The sequence below is a fragment of the Ylistrum balloti genome, unplaced genomic scaffold, assembly GCF_031769215.1.
Source record: "Ylistrum balloti isolate Yb309-2 unplaced genomic scaffold, AGI_CSIRO_Ybal_v1 Utg369742, whole genome shotgun sequence".
In the NCBI taxonomy this organism is placed as follows: domain Eukaryota; kingdom Metazoa; phylum Mollusca; class Bivalvia; order Pectinida; family Pectinidae; genus Ylistrum; species Ylistrum balloti.
In genome coordinates this window covers 1,147,022-1,165,783 of record NW_026781951.1, presented here as the reverse complement: position 1 = coordinate 1,165,783, position 18,762 = coordinate 1,147,022, and the positions used below count along the sequence as shown (strand labels likewise).

The following is an 18,762-nucleotide window of genomic DNA, read 5'->3' as shown; positions in this document are numbered from 1 at the left end:
ATAAATAAAATTGTGTTAAAAATCAATGCTTTTGTTCCTTCGACAAATCAAGATGAAATCAACATGTTATGATTTATAATGTTGATCAAAAGTGAGAGAAGGTGGTAAAACACATTACAACAAAATAGCTTAATTATCAATACACTATGTACCTATTGTACGCCCACCAATGTGTAGTACAGTGCCTACCTTAATACTAACCACATGTACAGTAGCTCAGCCTTGTAGTTCCGTAGGTATGTGCCAAAACAATTCCATTGACCTTATTGGTATGTACTGAAAACATGGCTAGTATATTTATCAGTTATACCACATGTAGCATGGAATAAGGCAATAGATTTTGCTTTTGTGCCTTTCAAAGTTATTGAAATTGCAAATTAAATTTGCACGTTTTTTCAGTCGTAAACTTAAGGTCTTGATTTCTGTGACTTTGGTTAAATTTTGACATTTATGTCTGTTAAGGACAGAATGTGGTAGACATATTCAACAATGTAATTGACTTTTCTGTGATTAACATGGTATTTGTAAACCCTGACATTGCACCTTGTGCTCTAAAACCTGTCTGTAAAACTTTCTCTTAAAGTTGTGCAGCATGATCCCATATACTGGTATCATGCTCTGTATGTCCCAACTAAAATGTACTTTCACTAACATTCACACAACACTGTTGAGCCTGCTATTACACAACCTACATCTGCATCAGATTGTAACACTCAATTACACTACCACCAGGTCAGCATAGTCAATCCTTATGTAGATTTTTCATGTTCAAGTCACATGGGCCTTACAACATCCTTGCTATATAGCAAATGTAGTAGAGATCATTTTTTATTTCTTTGCCTCCGCTAGGATTCCAACGTTGGACCTCTGACTTATAATCCCCCTCCTGGAAAACATATCCTCAAGTTTCCCGGGGTTACATCAATGCTGCTTTGTAACTATCCTGAGTCCCTACATAGTGCCAATGTATCTGAGGTCACTTTTTATTTCAATACCTTTGATAAGATTTGAATCTCCAGCCAACACAAGTCTTACAGTTATAAAGACAATCAGTTTCTGTAGCATAGAAGTATATTGTAGTTGTGTTTACCAAGGAAGCACCAACATGCACTTTCTCTGACTTTGATACAATGTTACTATGATCAACAGATCTAAGGTTTACGATATTTATATTGTTGATATAGGAAAGATTTTTAAGGTTCTGTGTGTCTTATAGCCATCACACAGATCAGCTGTTAGCTTGCTAGGCTATTTATAGCCTGTACAAAAAATTTACACCACAAAATGGCCCAACAGTACACATGTACCTCTGTGGAAAGAATGTAAAATATGTTTGGAAATAAGTTAATGAAGTAGTTGATGCTATTATTTTACAAATACATGTACACCATGTCTTAAACGACAACTTTTTGTCATGCAGTTATTACTACACCACTTTTCTGTTTGGGAGAAAAATGATATCATCTGCACTGTTTGATTTATCTCTCTTCGTCCATACATTCTAAGTTTCTTATACACTAGTTACTCTGCGATAAGGTCGTAACTAACCAGATGCTAAAACATTTTCAATTATTAAATGGAAGATATCTGTGCATAGATGATCATACATATTTTAACTGATTTCTGACAAAGTTTGGAAACTGGAAGTTTGAAATTTTATTTCATTTTCAGTATACCTACCACCACAGACCCTACCACCACAGACTTCCGAGATCAAGGTTCTGACAGGATTTATCAAACGGGCGTTATATATATATAATAACAAAAAATCAATTGTAATACGAAACAACATTAGCTAGTGTAGAGTAACTTTTTAAATGAACATTAATGTTTGTTTTTAAGAATCCAGAGTTAGCAGATGGTGTATATATTGGTCATACTAATTACAGTATAACAAATTGTTAAAATTTTATGTCTTTAGCTTAAATTTTCATTCATTTTTAACTAGGACAATGAAAGATAGTGTAAACATTGGTAAAATAAGAGGATATACAGTGAACCAGTGTACTCCTGAAGTCTGAAACACCAATATAGCATGGAAATATATTTCTGAAAGTTTTATATCCAGTTGTTTTCAGGGAGTATTGATCAGTTTCACCAATACTTTTGTTTTTTTTGTTGTAGGGGAAACTGGGAAGTATTATTGTGGTATGTGGGGCCTGACCTGCAGATGTTGCAATGGACACTGTGGCCCAGACAATGGATGTAACTGTACCCCTTGTCAACTACTGGACAAGGAAGAGGAAACTCGGCAACAGGAGGAAGCTCACCGACCCAAACCCTCCTCACCCCTCATAGAGTCCTGGACATGGGGACAACAGCCAGGTAATATCACTGACCCAAACCCTCCTTACCCCTCATAGAGTTATGGACATGGGGACAACAGCCAGGTAATATCACTGACCCAAACCCTCCTTACCCCTCATAGAGTTATGGACATGGGGACAACAGCCAGGTAATATCACTGACCCAAACCCTCCTCACCCCTCATAGAGTCATGGACATGGGGACAACAGCCAGGTAATATCACTGACCCAAACCCTCCTCACCCCTCATAGAGTCATGGACATGGGGACAACAGCCAGGTAATATCACCGACCCAAACCCTCCTCACTCACCCCTCATAGAGTCATGGACATGGGGACAACAGCCAGGTAATATCACTGACCCAAACCCTACTCACCCCTCATAGAGTCATGGACATGGGGACAACAGCCAGGTAATATCACTGACCCAAACCCTCCTCACCCCTCATAGAGTCATGGACATGGGGACAACAGCCAGGTTATATCACTGACCCAAACCCTCCTCACCCCTCATAGAGTCCTCAAAATGGGGACAACAGCCTGGTAATATCACTGACCCAAACCCTCCTCACCCCTCATAGAGTCATGGACATGGGGACAACAGCCAGGTAATATCACTGACCCAAACCCTCCTCACCCCTCATAGAGTCATGGACATGGGGACAACAGCCAGGTAATATCACCGACCCAAACCCTCCTCACCCCTCATAGAGTCATGGACATGGGGACAACAGCCAGGTAATATCACTGACCCAAACCCTCCTCACCCCTCATAGAGTCATGGACATGGGGACAACAGCCAGGTAATATCACTGACCCAAACCCTCCTCACCCCTCATAGAGTCATGGACATGGGGACAACAGCCAGGTTATATCACTGACCCAAACCCTCCTCACCCCTCATAGAGTCCTCAAAATGGGGACAACAGCCTGGTAATATCACTGACCCAAACCCTCCTCACCCCTCATAGAGTCATGGACATGGGGACAACAGCCAGGTAATATCACCGACCCAAACCCTCCTCACCCCTCATAGAGTCCTGGACATGGGGACAACAGCCAGGTAATATCACTGAACAAAACCCTCCTCACCCCCATAGAGTCATGGACATGGGGACAACAGAAAGGTAATATCACTGACCTCATCTCTACTCATCCTTGACCCTTATCAAAGGTCTCAGGGGTCAAATTTGTTAAAACCTTTGAAACATCTTCAGACTAATCAAAAGGCCTAGAAGTATATGATATGTCACTGATAGGTCACTGAAATGAAGCTTGACAAAATTGCTAATTAGAAATAGCCATGATACATATACAAGGTCACAGAGGTCAAATTGTCACCACCTGTGAAAGACAGATAAGTCAAAAGTCCCAAGAAACAGGATGTTTAGTGGAAAGATAAAGCCTGACAAATTTTGAGAAAAAGGGAGTGAGATTTACCTATAATCCAGGTCATAACTGTCACTGCTTAGAGTTGAGTATTAGAAGCTGTTTGCTGTTGATATTGGTTAAAATTGATTGTCAATGGTGTACATGTTAATGTATTTGTGATAAATGCTGATTCTATTTTTTATGAACATTGAATAACAGGTGAGCGATGCAGGCTTATCGACCTTCTTACTATGTACAATGTACTCTATAGATACTTATACTTGAAGAACATTTAATTTTGCTGTATTGGCAGTCAATAAAGATAGCTTGAAACTAAATAACTTTTTTTTCAGTGAATCAAAATATCAGAAAACACATGATGCTAGGCCATTATGGGTTCATAACAGTTGAGAGATAAACATAAAGCTGAGTATCCCTGAAATAGTTGTATTCCAGACAACTGCAGAATATTAACCCCGCAAAAACAACTAAAAATTACATCGCTATACATTTACAGATACAAACCAGCTATGGGAATGCCTGGCTTCTCAGCTTTATGAGCATCAGAAGCTTTGTACAGAAGCAGCATGCAGCTCCATGTCTGTGACACGCTTACAGCAACGCCTGGCGGTTATGGAGCGATACTTCATTGCATTGAGTCGCCAGTCACCAGCCGAAGGCCGCACTCCCACCAAAAAAAGCCAGGCAAACCAGACCAACCTCAGCAAACAGAAAAGGTATAGATATAATTAACCGTGGTAATGTATATGGTTTTGGATACTTTGATCCCAAGTCATCTTTACTTAAACTAGATCAGCATAGGTGTGGGTTACAGGAATTCGAGTGATAGATGAGGACACTTGCATGATTTTGTAATTCCTATATATGTAAGGGCTTTAGCTTTCTGCTGTAATTATTGCAGAATTCTGAAATCACAGCCACATGGAAATTAATTGCGTATATGTAGAAATAATGGTCGTAACATTTGACTGAGTTGGGCTTATAACATTGTGATATTGGAATGGAAGTTTTTATCAACCTTCTTTTCCTGAACAGTTAATCACATCTGAGAGACTTTTGACCAAGAAATCATAGATTACTATATACGGATTACTGGCATACTTGTAAAGGATTTGCAGTGATCACTCAAATATCACCTTTCTCCAAATATTAAACTTTTTTCAGAAGGAATATTAGCAAAAACTGTAAAAATAAGATTTAATTGATTGATTCATCACCTTCTTCCTTCTTACCCAACAAACCCTGCTGTGTTTGTAATCAAATGGCAAACATAAGTTGTCCTGATTCCATTTATTGAAACAAACTAAAAAAACTGTTTTCTAGTAAATATTTTGAGACGTATGTAATGATAGCTGCTCTTGGTTTAGTTTACGGTAAATTGATTTAAAAAAAAAAAAATCATTCTGTATACTTTATTTACTATACATATGTAGTAAATTTTCTATAATTCAGATTCATATTTACCATTTAAGTTCTCTTCCACAACATTAAACTAGAACAGAAATTTGTTTTATCAAATGGCAAAATATTTAAGAATGATTAGGTATGTGTGAGTATTTTTAGTTTTTTCAGTGAGATCCTTCCTTTACCTTTTCTTCCTTTCTTCCCCAGTTCTGTGAAGCCTGCAGAGAAAGCTACGTTGGGTCTGGCTCGTGTTGGGTCACGCGCTGCACTCAGTTTTGCTTTTGCATTTCTGCGGCGTGCATGGCGGTCAGGAGAGGATGCTGATTTGTGTAGTGAACTGCTACAGGAGTCGTTGGAAGCTCTTCAGTCCCTCCCAGAGGCCACGTTATTTGATGAAGGTTCAGTTTCATCTGTGTGGCTTGAGGTCGTAGAAAGGGCATCTAAGTTCCTACACTCTGTAGTGGCTGGGTAAGGTCCTACAGCAATCTTACTATTGTTAATCTTCTGCCTGGTACCATAAATATTTTCCAAAATTTAAATATCAGTAAGTGCCCTGAAAGGGTTTGGCCATGACTTTTTTAAATCCTGTAACATCATGATTAGGGATTTCAACAAATATTTGATTATTTGTTCTGTATGGCAATATTCAAATTAGAAAATGATGTTTAAATATTTGTTTTCATCATTGTAAGAATTGGACATTTAGATAAGAGCAAGTACAGATCAAACAATAGTTGGTTCCAAGATTCCTCTGGGATCTCTTGTTGAGTATGATTTGTTTTGTTTCCTTTGGAAGTATTTCAAACTTAGAATTTTGAGGTAAGTATGATGGGATGATAGTATGCACATATTGATCCTGGCTAAACCCAGGGGCTGATGGGTGAGGCCGAAACGGGTCAAACTGACTCAACTTTCAAATGAAATAATCCTCAGTGATGGGAAGCATCTTGAAGTACTTTACTAAAATTGTGAATTTCACTGCCCCAGGGTCTTTATGTCTTTAAGTAAGAGGGTGGGTCGGGGTTTGGAGACCAGCTTTAGTGGTCGTCTGTTATAAAAAAAAAGTTGGTTTCCAAAACACTTTAGATCAAGTTTAAAGGTACAGTTAAACCTGCTGTAAAGACAACTTGCATATAAACAGGAACCTGTCTATGTAGACCAATATAGTACAATTCATGTGAATTGGACTCAGGTTTACTGTAAATACATCATTGAATGAGAGAGGTTTAAAAACCTTAATGAGATAAGTTAGAATGAACCTAAGACATGTTTACATGATTCATCTTAATCTTTATGAAATACTGTGCTAGTGATAATTTCACGACATAGATTATTGGAATGCTTCATTTTGTATCCTGTTAACCCAAATTCCTTCCTTCATCAAATTGTTCATTGATCAGTACAACTGTTTGTCAGTAAACCTCAATACTATGTAATGATCACAAAGTAGACTAAAAGGATATATTCTCTTATAACTATCCTAAATTACTATATATAAAATATTTCTTAATCAAGAGGATTGATAAACTGATTTTTGTTACATTTGTCTTTCACAGTGACTTAAGTGGACCAACAAGCTCTAAAACACCAAGTAAAATTCCAGTTCAGGACCAACAAAGTGCATTATCTCTCTTGTTGGAACTCTCCATTCAAAGAGGCTCGTTAAGTCACATCCTTAGCTCGGTACTTCTCCTTCTGAATCTGTGGAACAACAGTCGACATGAGTTTGATAATCGTGTCAGCAGCAGCCTCCACAGTGCCCCACTTATTCCTTTCCTGAAGCGTTTCCAGAACATCCAAATGGTCAAGTCCCATCATTACGATGTCTCAAAATGGGAGGAGGTGGGTAAATTACGTGGATTCTTAAAATGTTTTAGATATTTGGCCTGTAGCATGTTTTTCAACAAGCAATATGTCCAGAGTAATGGCATTTGTACAGTGCATATATAAAGAATATGATCTCAATGGTTGCAGAAAATGTCTTGATGAACCAACCAATGTCTTCTGTTTAAGCTGTAGAGTAGTTGAGCAATTTATTTTAGACCTATTTGGCCTCTTTCATATATAGATGTTTATAGTCAGATAACCCTTCAGGCGTGTGGGCCTCTTGTTTGTATTACAGTCAGAAGTGTATACTATTTCCATGTGTAATTTGTATTACTGTCAGAAGTGTTAACTGTTGTTTAAACACCTATGTTTTGTATTACAGTCCGAGGTATATGCTGTAAGTCCTACAGACTGTTTCTTACATTACCTGTCCTATCCTGACAATACAGACACACCGGTGGACCTTAAACAGTCTGCTGTTGTCATCATGTCGCAGCTGGATCGATTCTGTAGCCCTTACCTACCGCCATCACATTCACAAAAAGTAGGTAGCGTCTGCAATCTCACTTAAATTGACCAAACTTTCAGGGGAGTTTTTGAATTATGTATCATATTAAACATATTTGTATTTTTAAATTAGACTTTTAATGCTCTGTAGGAAAAGTGAACTTGATGAAGTGTATTGTTACACTTGGTTAAATGTTCACAGTAAAGGCCAATATCTCCTAACCACTCAGTGCAGTGTTCACTGTAAATGTGGTATTTCTGATAACTTTACTTGGTACAATGTTAGCAGTAAAGTTTGATAATTCCTATAACAAGACTCAGTGCAGTGTTAACAGTAATGGGTGATATTTCTGATAACAAGACTCAGTGCAGTGTTAACAGTAATGGATGATATTTCTGATGATGTCAAGTAATGATGAAATGGAGTCCCAGTCCACTAAAGGTGCGGTCACGGTGGGGAGAAAAATGTACATAGGGACAGTACATGGTCTCCATGTTAGTGGCTGGAGTGTGTAGTCACACTAGAGAGTCGCCACAGAGGAGTGTGGGGTGGGCCAATTTTTTTATTCGCTCCATTCAAGGGTCCTACACTGGCTAACATGGTGGTAATTCTAAGAGGATGATTTGTAATGCATGTCATCTTTTATCTGAATGATTACATTACCAGAATATGTGTAGATATTTCAGAATACACAACTTTTTACACCATGTGAAGTTTCTATAGTGATGGACTTGACACACTGGTTAGATAGTGTGATAGAAATGCACTGGCCTTTCACATAGCAACTGGGATTCACTTCCATGGTTACATGGAAAGTCCATAAATCAACAGCCAAGCTGTGTGTTCTGCCAAGGTAACCCAAACCCTTCCATCCAAGCCAAAGAGAGATAAATATAACTTGATGTAATTTGTTGTGCTAGATCACTTTTAAGTGTTTGTACATTTCTCTGTTTTTACAGTCACACAGAAACAACCTCACACAAGAAGTTTATAGCTGGGGCTGGCAGGCATGGGCAACAGGGACGAGCAAGCAGGGGCCGCATCTCCTCGAGTTCTTCATGGATGTTGGAGGCATCATGCAAATCACTTGTGCTGAAAGATGTATACTAGTGCTGGCCAAAAATGGGAAATTATATACAATGTATTACAGTACAGAGTCACCGGTATGTCCTAGTGTTGAAACATATACCTCAACAGTTGCAGTATTTAACAATACTTAAGACATTATTGATGGGTTTGAAATGTGTATAGTTCCTTCTTTAAGTGATGTTTTTATTTGTCTTTAAACATTTCTTTGGTACATGTTATTTACAAGTGATTTACGCTGGTTACAAAAAACAATATTCACTCAACACACCTCATTTCAATAATGCTTGTTCCAAAACACAGGGGCTGCAGTTGGTGACTGGTTTTGGTGACAGAGAAGTAGTTAAGATTTCATCTCATCCTGATGGTAAACATTTTCTAGCCCTTTCAAGTGACGGTGAAGTATTCTCCTGGGGGAACGGAGATGGAGGTCGACTTGGACATGGGGACAACATGTATGTATTGTGTAAACATTGGTATCTCATATATACTTCTTACAGATGGCATTTCACGTTTACCCGCTGGACTTGAGATACAGGAACTTTCACATATTTTCTCTACACATCTGTGTCATTTACTTATTTACACTTCATTCAGAATTGGATATTAAAGGTCTGAAATATTTTTCTTCTTAATAATAATACTAGGTAGAATGAACAAATTAAGGCAAGAGATGAATTTTCTGTAAAGCTAATAGCTTGAGAATGCTTCGTACAGCTATCAAAACTTACATAGGAAAAGTGGAAATATAGTGTTTAGATTGTGATGTGTCCTACTGTCACCATGACAGTTGTGGTGCTAGCAATGATTTACCTTTATACTGTGTCTACCACTCATACACCTTTATGCCACAAAATGCCATCATGATGTAATTATTTGAGCAGAAATATTTCCCAATAATCAGAAACTGGTTTTGAGAAGGACATCTCATGTGATATTTTGCTGCTTTTGTGTTCAGATCTCGAGAGGAGCCGACATTGATCTCGGCTCTGTCAGGTAAACAAATCGTACAGATATCTTGTGGTAGCACATACAGTGCTGCCCGCACTGTCAACGGAGAGCTGTACACATGGGGTCGGGGTAACTACGGTCGATTAGGACATGGCAGCACAGATGACCAATGTCTTCCAGGACTTATCAAGACACTCAAGGGCCACCGTATTCTAGACATGGCTTGTGGCAGTGGGGATGCCCAGACCATCGCCGTCAGTGACACAGGTATATATATTGGATATATCATAGCCTCCTGGTCAAAGGACACAGGAAAAGTTAATAAGAATTCTGTTACTGAACATAAACCCTTTGATGAAATTATGCAGTTTATCATAAAGATATTTATTCCAATTTTTCCTTTCCTTTTTGTGAAGAATTATTATTAGAAAAAATGGAGAAGAAATTGTACCATTGAATGTTTTAGGAGCGGTATATTCCTGGGGCGATGGAGATTATGGAAAACTTGGACGTGGAGGTAACGATGGATGTAAAACACCCAAAGTCATAGAGAGGCTTATTGGACAGGATGTGCATCGTGTGTTCTGTGGAGCACAGTTCAGTCTTGCTCTCACTCGCTCTGGTGGAGTTTTCGCATGGTAAGATAAAATGAAACTATGTGAAGCAGACCTAAAACATGGAAATATCAAAATTTTCATATTGCATTAAAATCAGACTTGTTTAACAAGGTATTTGTGTTGGCTTGATTTAAATAATGTCAAGGATTTTATTTATGATTAGTCCCAGGAATGTGAAATGTTTGTAATAAACTGAATATTATCACAGCTATCATTTTAAAATTCTATGTTTATGACAGAATCTACTTATAATGCAGGGTTTAAAGACTTACAGAACTGTCCTTGATTCTTTTAGTAGTGGACAACCAGATTTTATGGTGGTTTGATAAAGAATGTCCAACTGTGTCACAACTGTCTTTTTAGAATCTTGAAACTTGTGTTTCAGGGGGAAAGGAGATAACCACAGACTGGGCCATGGGTCAGAGGATCATGTGCGTCATCCCAAACAGATTGAAGCGCTAGCTGGTAAAAAGGTGGTAGACATAGCCATTGGGTCTATGCACAGTGTAGCACTTACAGAAGATGGAGAAGTATATGGTTGGGGGCGCAATGAACATGGACAGATTGGAGATCCCTCGAACAACACAATTCCAGAACCCACTCTCCTCACTGGTGTAGATGGCAGAAACATCATTGGTGCTTCATGTGGCCCCTCCCAGGTACACAGAGCTGCTTTTGATCTTAATTAAGAAGTTAAGACTTGACAAGACTCTCTTAAGTAACAGTTTGTATTTTTTATGCTCCCTGAAAGAGAGCATATAGATTTGTCCGTCTGTCCATCCATCATAATATTGTCTGGAGCATAACACAAAAACTATAAGAGGTATCAACATGAAACTGCATAGGTAGATAGATCTCAACAAGGAGAAGGGCAATACTGAAAACCATCACTCTCTTTTGCATATTTTAGGAGTAAATGCCCTGTGTTATTTTTCATACTTAAATTTGAAATTAGCTGTCGCTTTGCTATGGATTATGTTGCAAGTTAACCCAAAATTCCTGGTAAATTTTGTACGGGAACATAACCCATCTCAGATGGCTCTTGTTATTGTGATACTCATCCCTCTATTTCCCTCAAATCATTATTGATAGAAGCTGAAATTGGTCATCATGTGTGTGTATCTGTATGTTAGATCCTGTTAAAGAAATACATATTGATAACACATTGAAAAAAGTCCCTTATACAGTCTTTCATTGATGATGATAAACTGTGTTATGTTTTAACAGACATTTTCTTGGTCATCTGGCGGTCAATGGACAGTAGGAAACAGAGTGCCCTTTATTGTGGATGTATGTAAAGGCACATTTGACCAACTGGAAGAACTGCTGTCTGAAGTATGTGAAGAAATGGACGGGCGGTCAGACTGGCCACCACCTCAGGACAAGGAATGCATCGCAGTGGCTTCACTCAACCTGCTTAATCTCCAGGTAATCTTTCTTCATTATCTACATGAAACACACAATGGACTTTTAACATCTGAGAAAAATGGCAGGATTTCAGTTTTTTCCAGATATAGAATCTGTTCCCAGAAGGCTTGAAAGTTGATATAAAACAGTTCCTGAAAAAAGATCAGTGTTGAATCATATAACAAAGCCTAATTGCATGTAATTTATTGCCATGAAATGATCCTGTTGAAATCATTGTTGAAATTTGAGACTGATAGTAATCAGTATTTCCATCCATTTTGTAATATGAAATGTTTACATTCTAAACCATCAGAAATCCATGTGAACTATCTGTGGAATTTTATTTTAGCTTCATGCTGCAATATCACAGTCAGAAAATATGGAGACTCTTGGCTTAGGATCTGGGAGCCCCCTGGTGACAAGTTTGAAACAGAGAGTTGTATCCCTTGCCAGTAATGTTGGTGTGCTCAACACAGTACAGATAGCTGCCCAGAATGCTCTCCAGAGTGGCTGGTCAATCCTTCTGCCCACAGCAGAGGAGAGAGCACGGGCTCTGTCATCCCTCCTCTCTAATGGTGGTAGGTAGCTTTAGGCCAACACTCTCTATAGAGTGACTCTCCGCTAATTCAAGGTCTTAACTTGCATTGGGGAAGGTCTTGGGAGCTTTCTAAAATTTATCTTTTTTTTTTTTAACTTCAATTTAGAAGTTTTTTTAACTTGCATTGTTAGCTGTAAGCATGTCTTGTGGCTGGAATTTGAGTTCTTGATCTTTGTGTGTTGAAAAAGGGTCATTATCAGGTATCCTTAATAACAAGGAATTATGGCCATTTTCTACTTTTGTCTGTTCACATAAGCAGTTTTCTGTTACAGCTGCTGGACATGATGTGGCTGTGATGAGTCCAGGGCAAAGGTTTATGACTGACCTCCTGGTCAGTTCTTTGATGGCTGATGGCGGACTCCAGTCTGCTCTCGATGCTGCAGTCAAAAAAGAAATGGTGGAAATAGAGGAGAAAAAAGTACATTTACTTGAAAATGTCAGATGTTTAAGCATGAGGCATTGCAAAAATATTTGCTTCTGTGATATTTCAAAAAATGATACTTTTTTTTGCCACAAATCCTGATACAGTTCCTATTCTGTTAAGGGAGGGCAGCATACAAATCATTCTGATGGTCATGGCATAGGCTTTTAGATGAAATAGCATTGATTTTTGATTCTTGGCAATGTATATGGATAGGCTAATTACCAGATGTTGACATATTGTTGGACAATGTGTAATGATACTGGAGTCAATAACTAAAATTTAGCTTGTAAAATTCTATAGAAAAAGAAGCAAATTAAAAATCTTTATCAGAACATATTGCGAGTATATATCCTGAAAAACATGCTCTACCTGATGGGATCTCAACAGCTTAATTTTAATGATGTGCTAAATGATGTATTCACTAGGAAAAGGAGAGAGAAAATGGAGATGCTGACTCTGACAAATCAGAAGAAACAAAAACAGAAGACATACAGACAGAAAGAGACACAGATGAATATGGAACCACTATCCCTCTGTTACAACTAATACAACAGTTGCTAAGGTAAACATTCTCTGTTACTGGTGACACAACATCTTACACAGTGTGTAAACATCACCAAATGACAGGTGCTACATCAGCCACTAAAAAGGTAAAACAGTCACCTAGTGACAGGAGATACAGCAACCAAGGTAAAAAAAATCACAATGTTAAAGGTGAAATATTTAACAAATCTAATGCCTTAATTTCAAGCGACAGCTGAGGTAAAGAAAATTACATCTAAAACTAATTTTTTGGAGATGGAACATATCTACAGAGAACAATATTGTGTAATGTGATATTTCACAACAATGGTCTTAACTTAGAAATATTAATCAGTTTAGCATGATGTATTTGTGATACATGATACATATATTTACAACTTAACGATTTTGAAGTAAACAATCATTTTTATCCATTCTAATAATTGATCATCCTACTAATATACTGCGCTCAAAATTTTAAAAACCAAAATCATTATTTTTGATAACTTTACCATTTTATGATATTGTTTGTTGAAAAATGTGTGTGTGCCTAAAACCTGACATGTCATGTGCCATTGTTGTGTTGAAAGACTGAGGAGATCTGGGGTATCTTACTTCATTGACTTTGTAATTTTGACACAGAAACTCGTCAACCCACTCACTATCTCAGTTACACAACCTGGACCGTGACAGTGGACTCAAGGTGGATGAATCCGACTCAAAAGAGGCATCACCTTCCCTAGACCTACTTCTTCAGGTTCAGCGCCTTCTTGTAGCTCGAATATTCCCCCGGGATATGGACAAACAGTCTTTCTCGATGGAGATTGGTACGGATATACATATGACTCATATTATATGTAAAGTTTCGTTTTGAGTTCATAAAAATATATTTATCATAGACTGTAATGTCTTACTCCAAATTTATCAAGTTGGGAGCTGTCTTGTTATCTATATTTCTGCTAAAGTGACGAGATTCAGACAGAGTTGTATCAGACATGGAGTTTATTGATAGTGATACAAAGTGTAGGCTTAGCTAACAAGCTTATTATTTGTGCTGTCACATGTTGTTATGGTTACAGAACTGGAAGCCCAGGGTACAGGACAGCTCCTTCGGAAGTATGTCCTATTGCTGTGCAGTCATGTATCAGATGTTTTACAAGTTGCGGTCAGTCTGTCCCATACCAGTCCCAAACACTTCTCCATTGTTTCCAAGGTCATACGCAAAGATGTCACAGGTATGTGAATCAACAAAGCCAGTTTTGACTAAACCCAGATACAATAAATGACATGATCAATCTCTACATAGAACGTAATAACATACAATAATTTCAGGAAAAGTTTACATTTTCCATTATAATTTCATTGTTAAAATTTTTTATTAAAGGTATTTTGTTGCCGGAAATGGTGACCTGCATGATCCTGCTACATCTAAAGAACCCATTAGTGATCTACCAATCACGATGTATCACGGTCCTCGAAGGCCTATTGGACCTGCTGAATCAGTACAACAAAGTGGCACCGGGTCTGGACCGTGACGACAAGGAAGATCTGGCCTGGCCCGGAGTGTGGAGTCAGTGTTTCTCTATATCAATGGGATGATTTTCTGTTTTCAAGGAAGACGAGAATTATAGGTCTTACAAGTCACAAATCAATAAGCTTTCTTAAGTTTTCAGGCATTACTAGAAAACTAGAATTATAGGTCTTTCGAGTCACAAATGAAAAGCTTCTCTCTTTACAACAATACTTGAACACTAGACACTAGGTTTATTCCAATAACATAAACTATATATGGTGTAACCATTCATTCATGGCACCATGAATGTAGTACAATTTCATCTTTGTGACAATTTTGTTATATGAAGCTTGAATCTTCTAATTAAAGATTATTATGAACGACAGGTTACACTCTGGAGAGGTACCTACAGAAGCCAACAGAAGATGTACAGTTGATCCGTAAACCTGATCTAGAGAACCACAACAAAGATGGTGGCCTGTGGATTGTCATCCATGGCAAGGTGTATGATGTTCATGACTTCAAGTCACAGGCCCCATGTGGCAGTGAAATACTTAGAGAGTATGCAGGTCTGTTCACCATAGCTGTTTTTTAGGGGAACATTTAGGTTTTATGAAATTTTTATTTCAATAAATCTTAGATTATTGATTTATGCAAATAGGTCAAAGGTCAAAAAGTGAAAGATTGACATTTGAATTGTTTTTTTATGACACTGGCAAATTAATTTGTGTAGATTGATAGATATTACTAGGTATTAGATATGTTACAGTTGTAGTGCAGACATTTTTGCTTTAAGAACAGATTTGATTAATATTGGTCAGGTCGAGATGCGACGTCAGCATTTGAGGCAGTTCATCATCCAGAGGATGCTCGGGAGATGATGCAGGGATTTTGTGTGGGACAGTATGTGGATGTGAGTAATTCTGTATATAATGATTTTAGCAATGTTAGTTCAGTAATCTAATATGTAGTCCTGAATGACTTGTCCTTTGACCTACAAATGCTATAGTGATTACAGGCAAGTAGGTCTTTTCCTGAGGATCAATCATTTAAAGAGATCACAGGTGAAACATTTCTCACATTATACACATCTACATTAATATACCTGTCAACAGAACAGGTTATCAAACCTGAAAACATTGTAAGGCCATTCCTCAATATTCCTTGCAAATCCTGACATATTCCAATCATTCTTATTCCTATATCATACATCATTTCTCTCCCTTACTGCAAAGTTTCTGGTAATTTTAGGACAGTTTTCAAAATGACCAGCAGTTTGCCTTGTTGCAGACTTGGTGTTACATTGTTGCAGTTTTGTTGTAGAACATGCTAAGCTTCCATCTGAAGCAGAAAATGTAGATTTATAACATGTGATAAAGCAGTATTCATACTTTCCTCACTTATGACTGCTGCGAGTCATCTCATACCAGGTTATGTGATAGATTTTGACATAAAAAAAATGGTGTATGTACTTAACATTTACAGCCAGAAAAGGACATAGTGCAGACAGCTGATACCAGCTCTGCCTCCTCTCCACTGATGGACATTGAGCGGGCTCTGGGCATACTTCTGGGCCTGCATGCTGCATACATGGCCTGTAGCACACCTCTGTCCCAGGAAGAACAAGAATACAATCACTGGCTTCAGTCCCAATTCTTCACAGGGGGCCTCCAGGTCCTCCAACCAAAGAACCGCTTTGAGGAAGAAAAGGGGGAGAGCAGAACTCCCTCCTGTAACACCACGCCAGGTGATACCACTTCTAAAAGTAAAAGCACATTAATAATTTCTTCATGTTTCATTGATAAGATTTAATGCTGTTAGATAGATTGTATCTAGATCTGTTTCATTTCAAAATTACTGTTTTGTACACTTATGATTTTTTTTCTGATATGTTCCTTGATTGACTTTAAACTTTAAATGTTTCCAACACATTTTATGAAAAAAGAAATGCTTGTCACCATGCAATGTAAATTTTTAAAATATAATCTTTATTATTCAAATCGCCCTACATCTGTGTTCCGTCTGTTTATCCGTCCATCCGTTGTCTGTCTGTCTGTAAAAAAATTTTCTTGAGAACAACAGGTGGCCATCTTGGATTTTGCCTAGTAAAGTTTGTTATCACTATTTCTTAAAAGTCACTGTTTTTTGTAAAGATGTCTATTTTGACAAAGATTGATATATTCCAACAAGAAAGTTTGGATAGCATTAAATCTTCTTCTAAAGGGTTACCTGTATCAACGCCTTGTAGATACATTGTACATACAAAAATATTTGAAAAATCTGTGAGTATTAAATATTTGAAACTAATTGCAAAACTGAGAATGTCAGCACATGACTTGGATAACAAAAGGGGGAGATACAGAAATATTGATAGAAATACTATGTGTATAATGTGATAATTGACATGTTGAAGACAAGTACCATTTGTGTTTGGCAGTTTTAGCACTGACCATGTCTGAATGTGGCAGTTTTAATACTGACCATGTCCGTATGTGTCTATTTATCCATTAGACCATTCCTTATAAACTGAATATGTTGGCTAGCTTGTGATTGAACTGTATATATCTTCAAACTGTTATATTATCTACAATGTGTCAGAGTTTCAATGTCTAGGCCTATTTTGCTAACATTATTAAAGTGTATTCAGGGTAAAATTTCTTGTTTTTAGTATTACCATTCCAGAGTATTATCAATGTAACTCCATTATCATCTTGTAACCCAGTCTGAATCTTTACAATCATACAATGGTGTCCTAATTTTCAGCTTGCTTACTGTTTATTGCACAGAGCAGTTTATCCACGAAATCAGGATATATTCCTTTCTAAATGACAAGTATGACATTTTATGTATGTATGCAGGTACGCCACCGACTTCAGAACCACAACACTTTCCTGATCAGGACAAAGAGAAACTGTTTGACCGCCAGGCCTCCCAGGCAGATGTGTCACGGCCTTTTCTCCAATCCGTCGCTGAAGGTCGTATGCAGGACCACTTTACAAAATCCTTCCTTGGTATCATGGAAAAGTATTTCAAACAGCATATGCTGCACATAGACTTTCATCAAGATCACCCTGTTGAGGAAGTGGGCAGGTAGGATCACAATAATGGCACTTGACAACTTGTGCATTGTGCATTCGTAAACAGTTTAACAATTTTGACTTCTCAAAAATCCCTGAACCTATTTCAATGAAATTTTGTACAAACCTAGACTAAGATGGACCAAAATAGTGAATTATATGTTGCCACCCCATAGGGGCCTGAGGGATGCGGCCAAAAGCAGTCAAATTGGCTCAAATTTCAAAAATTTTCTTCTCAACATCCAGATATGGTAGAATCAAATGCTCTTCACGGATTGAAGCATCTTAACGTGCTTTACCAAAATTGTGGATTTCATGGCCCAGTGTGTGGCACTTCCTTGTGGGGAGGACGTTTCCAGGACTTTATATAGGAAAAATAGATTTTTGAGCATAATTTGTTTAATTTCCATAAAAAAACATTTTAAACTTGGCTAGAACTATGAGCGAATGATAATGGCTTGGTGGCATGCACATATTGATCCTGACTGACCCCAGGGGCTGATTGGCGGGGCCAAAATGGGTCAAATTGACTCAGATTTCAAAACTCCTCTTCTCAACACCCAGATATTCAAATGTTCTTCATGGATGGTAGGTTGTAAGGTACTTTACCAAAATGGGTCTCACATTTCTTCCTGGGGAGGGGGTTAACTTTACTATTTTTGTAGAAAAACAACATTTTGAATGTTTATTTCCCACTAGAATTATTAGTATAGGATGACAAGTTTTGATGGTATGCATGTATTGGCACTGTCTTACTTTTATGTTGCAATTTCATTTTCATGGTATTTGAAAGCTATTTAACCTTCACATTCAATATTGGTTACTGTCATGGTCGCTAGGCCTCTTGTCAATTTGATATTTTTCTATATTTCACTGTAATAAAATACGGTTTGAATTGAGCTGGACAAGTGTTATGACTGCCTGTCTGTACACCCAGCTGGTGATGCTATGTTTCAGACTTCTGATTGCACTGTTACTGCGACATCATGACCTTGGACATGTAGCCCTTTCTCTTGTTGAGCACGGCCAAACAGAGCAGAGCAAAGACCCTCTCCCAAGGTCTATTGTGGAACTATTTAAAGTTGTTTCTCAGGCAAAGCGTCACCTCATCAAGGTAATAGCTCATCTCA

General features: G+C 37.9%; 1 protein-coding gene across 1 annotated transcript in view; it reads left to right on the top strand.

The window, feature by feature from the left end:
* LOC132543199 (E3 ubiquitin-protein ligase HERC2-like) overlaps positions 1-18,762 on the top strand; it is a 100,368-nt gene that overhangs the window by 22,686 nt on the left and 58,920 nt on the right. Inside the window, exons 3-24 of the mRNA XM_060206675.1 lie at positions 2,125-2,325; positions 4,195-4,414; positions 5,310-5,570; positions 6,659-6,944; positions 7,312-7,473; positions 8,397-8,600; positions 8,827-8,978; positions 9,482-9,741; positions 9,941-10,112; positions 10,477-10,750; positions 11,319-11,519; positions 11,848-12,076; positions 12,369-12,514; positions 12,946-13,082; positions 13,685-13,869; positions 14,122-14,277; positions 14,427-14,612; positions 14,942-15,124; positions 15,377-15,468; positions 16,041-16,302; positions 17,414-17,645; positions 18,590-18,746. Of these exons, the coding sequence (XP_060062658.1) occupies positions 2,125-2,325; positions 4,195-4,414; positions 5,310-5,570; positions 6,659-6,944; positions 7,312-7,473; positions 8,397-8,600; positions 8,827-8,978; positions 9,482-9,741; positions 9,941-10,112; positions 10,477-10,750; positions 11,319-11,519; positions 11,848-12,076; positions 12,369-12,514; positions 12,946-13,082; positions 13,685-13,869; positions 14,122-14,277; positions 14,427-14,612; positions 14,942-15,124; positions 15,377-15,468; positions 16,041-16,302; positions 17,414-17,645; positions 18,590-18,746 (4,358 nt within the window). The remainder of the gene's footprint in view (positions 1-2,124; positions 2,326-4,194; positions 4,415-5,309; positions 5,571-6,658; positions 6,945-7,311; positions 7,474-8,396; positions 8,601-8,826; positions 8,979-9,481; positions 9,742-9,940; positions 10,113-10,476; positions 10,751-11,318; positions 11,520-11,847; positions 12,077-12,368; positions 12,515-12,945; positions 13,083-13,684; positions 13,870-14,121; positions 14,278-14,426; positions 14,613-14,941; positions 15,125-15,376; positions 15,469-16,040; positions 16,303-17,413; positions 17,646-18,589; positions 18,747-18,762) is intronic.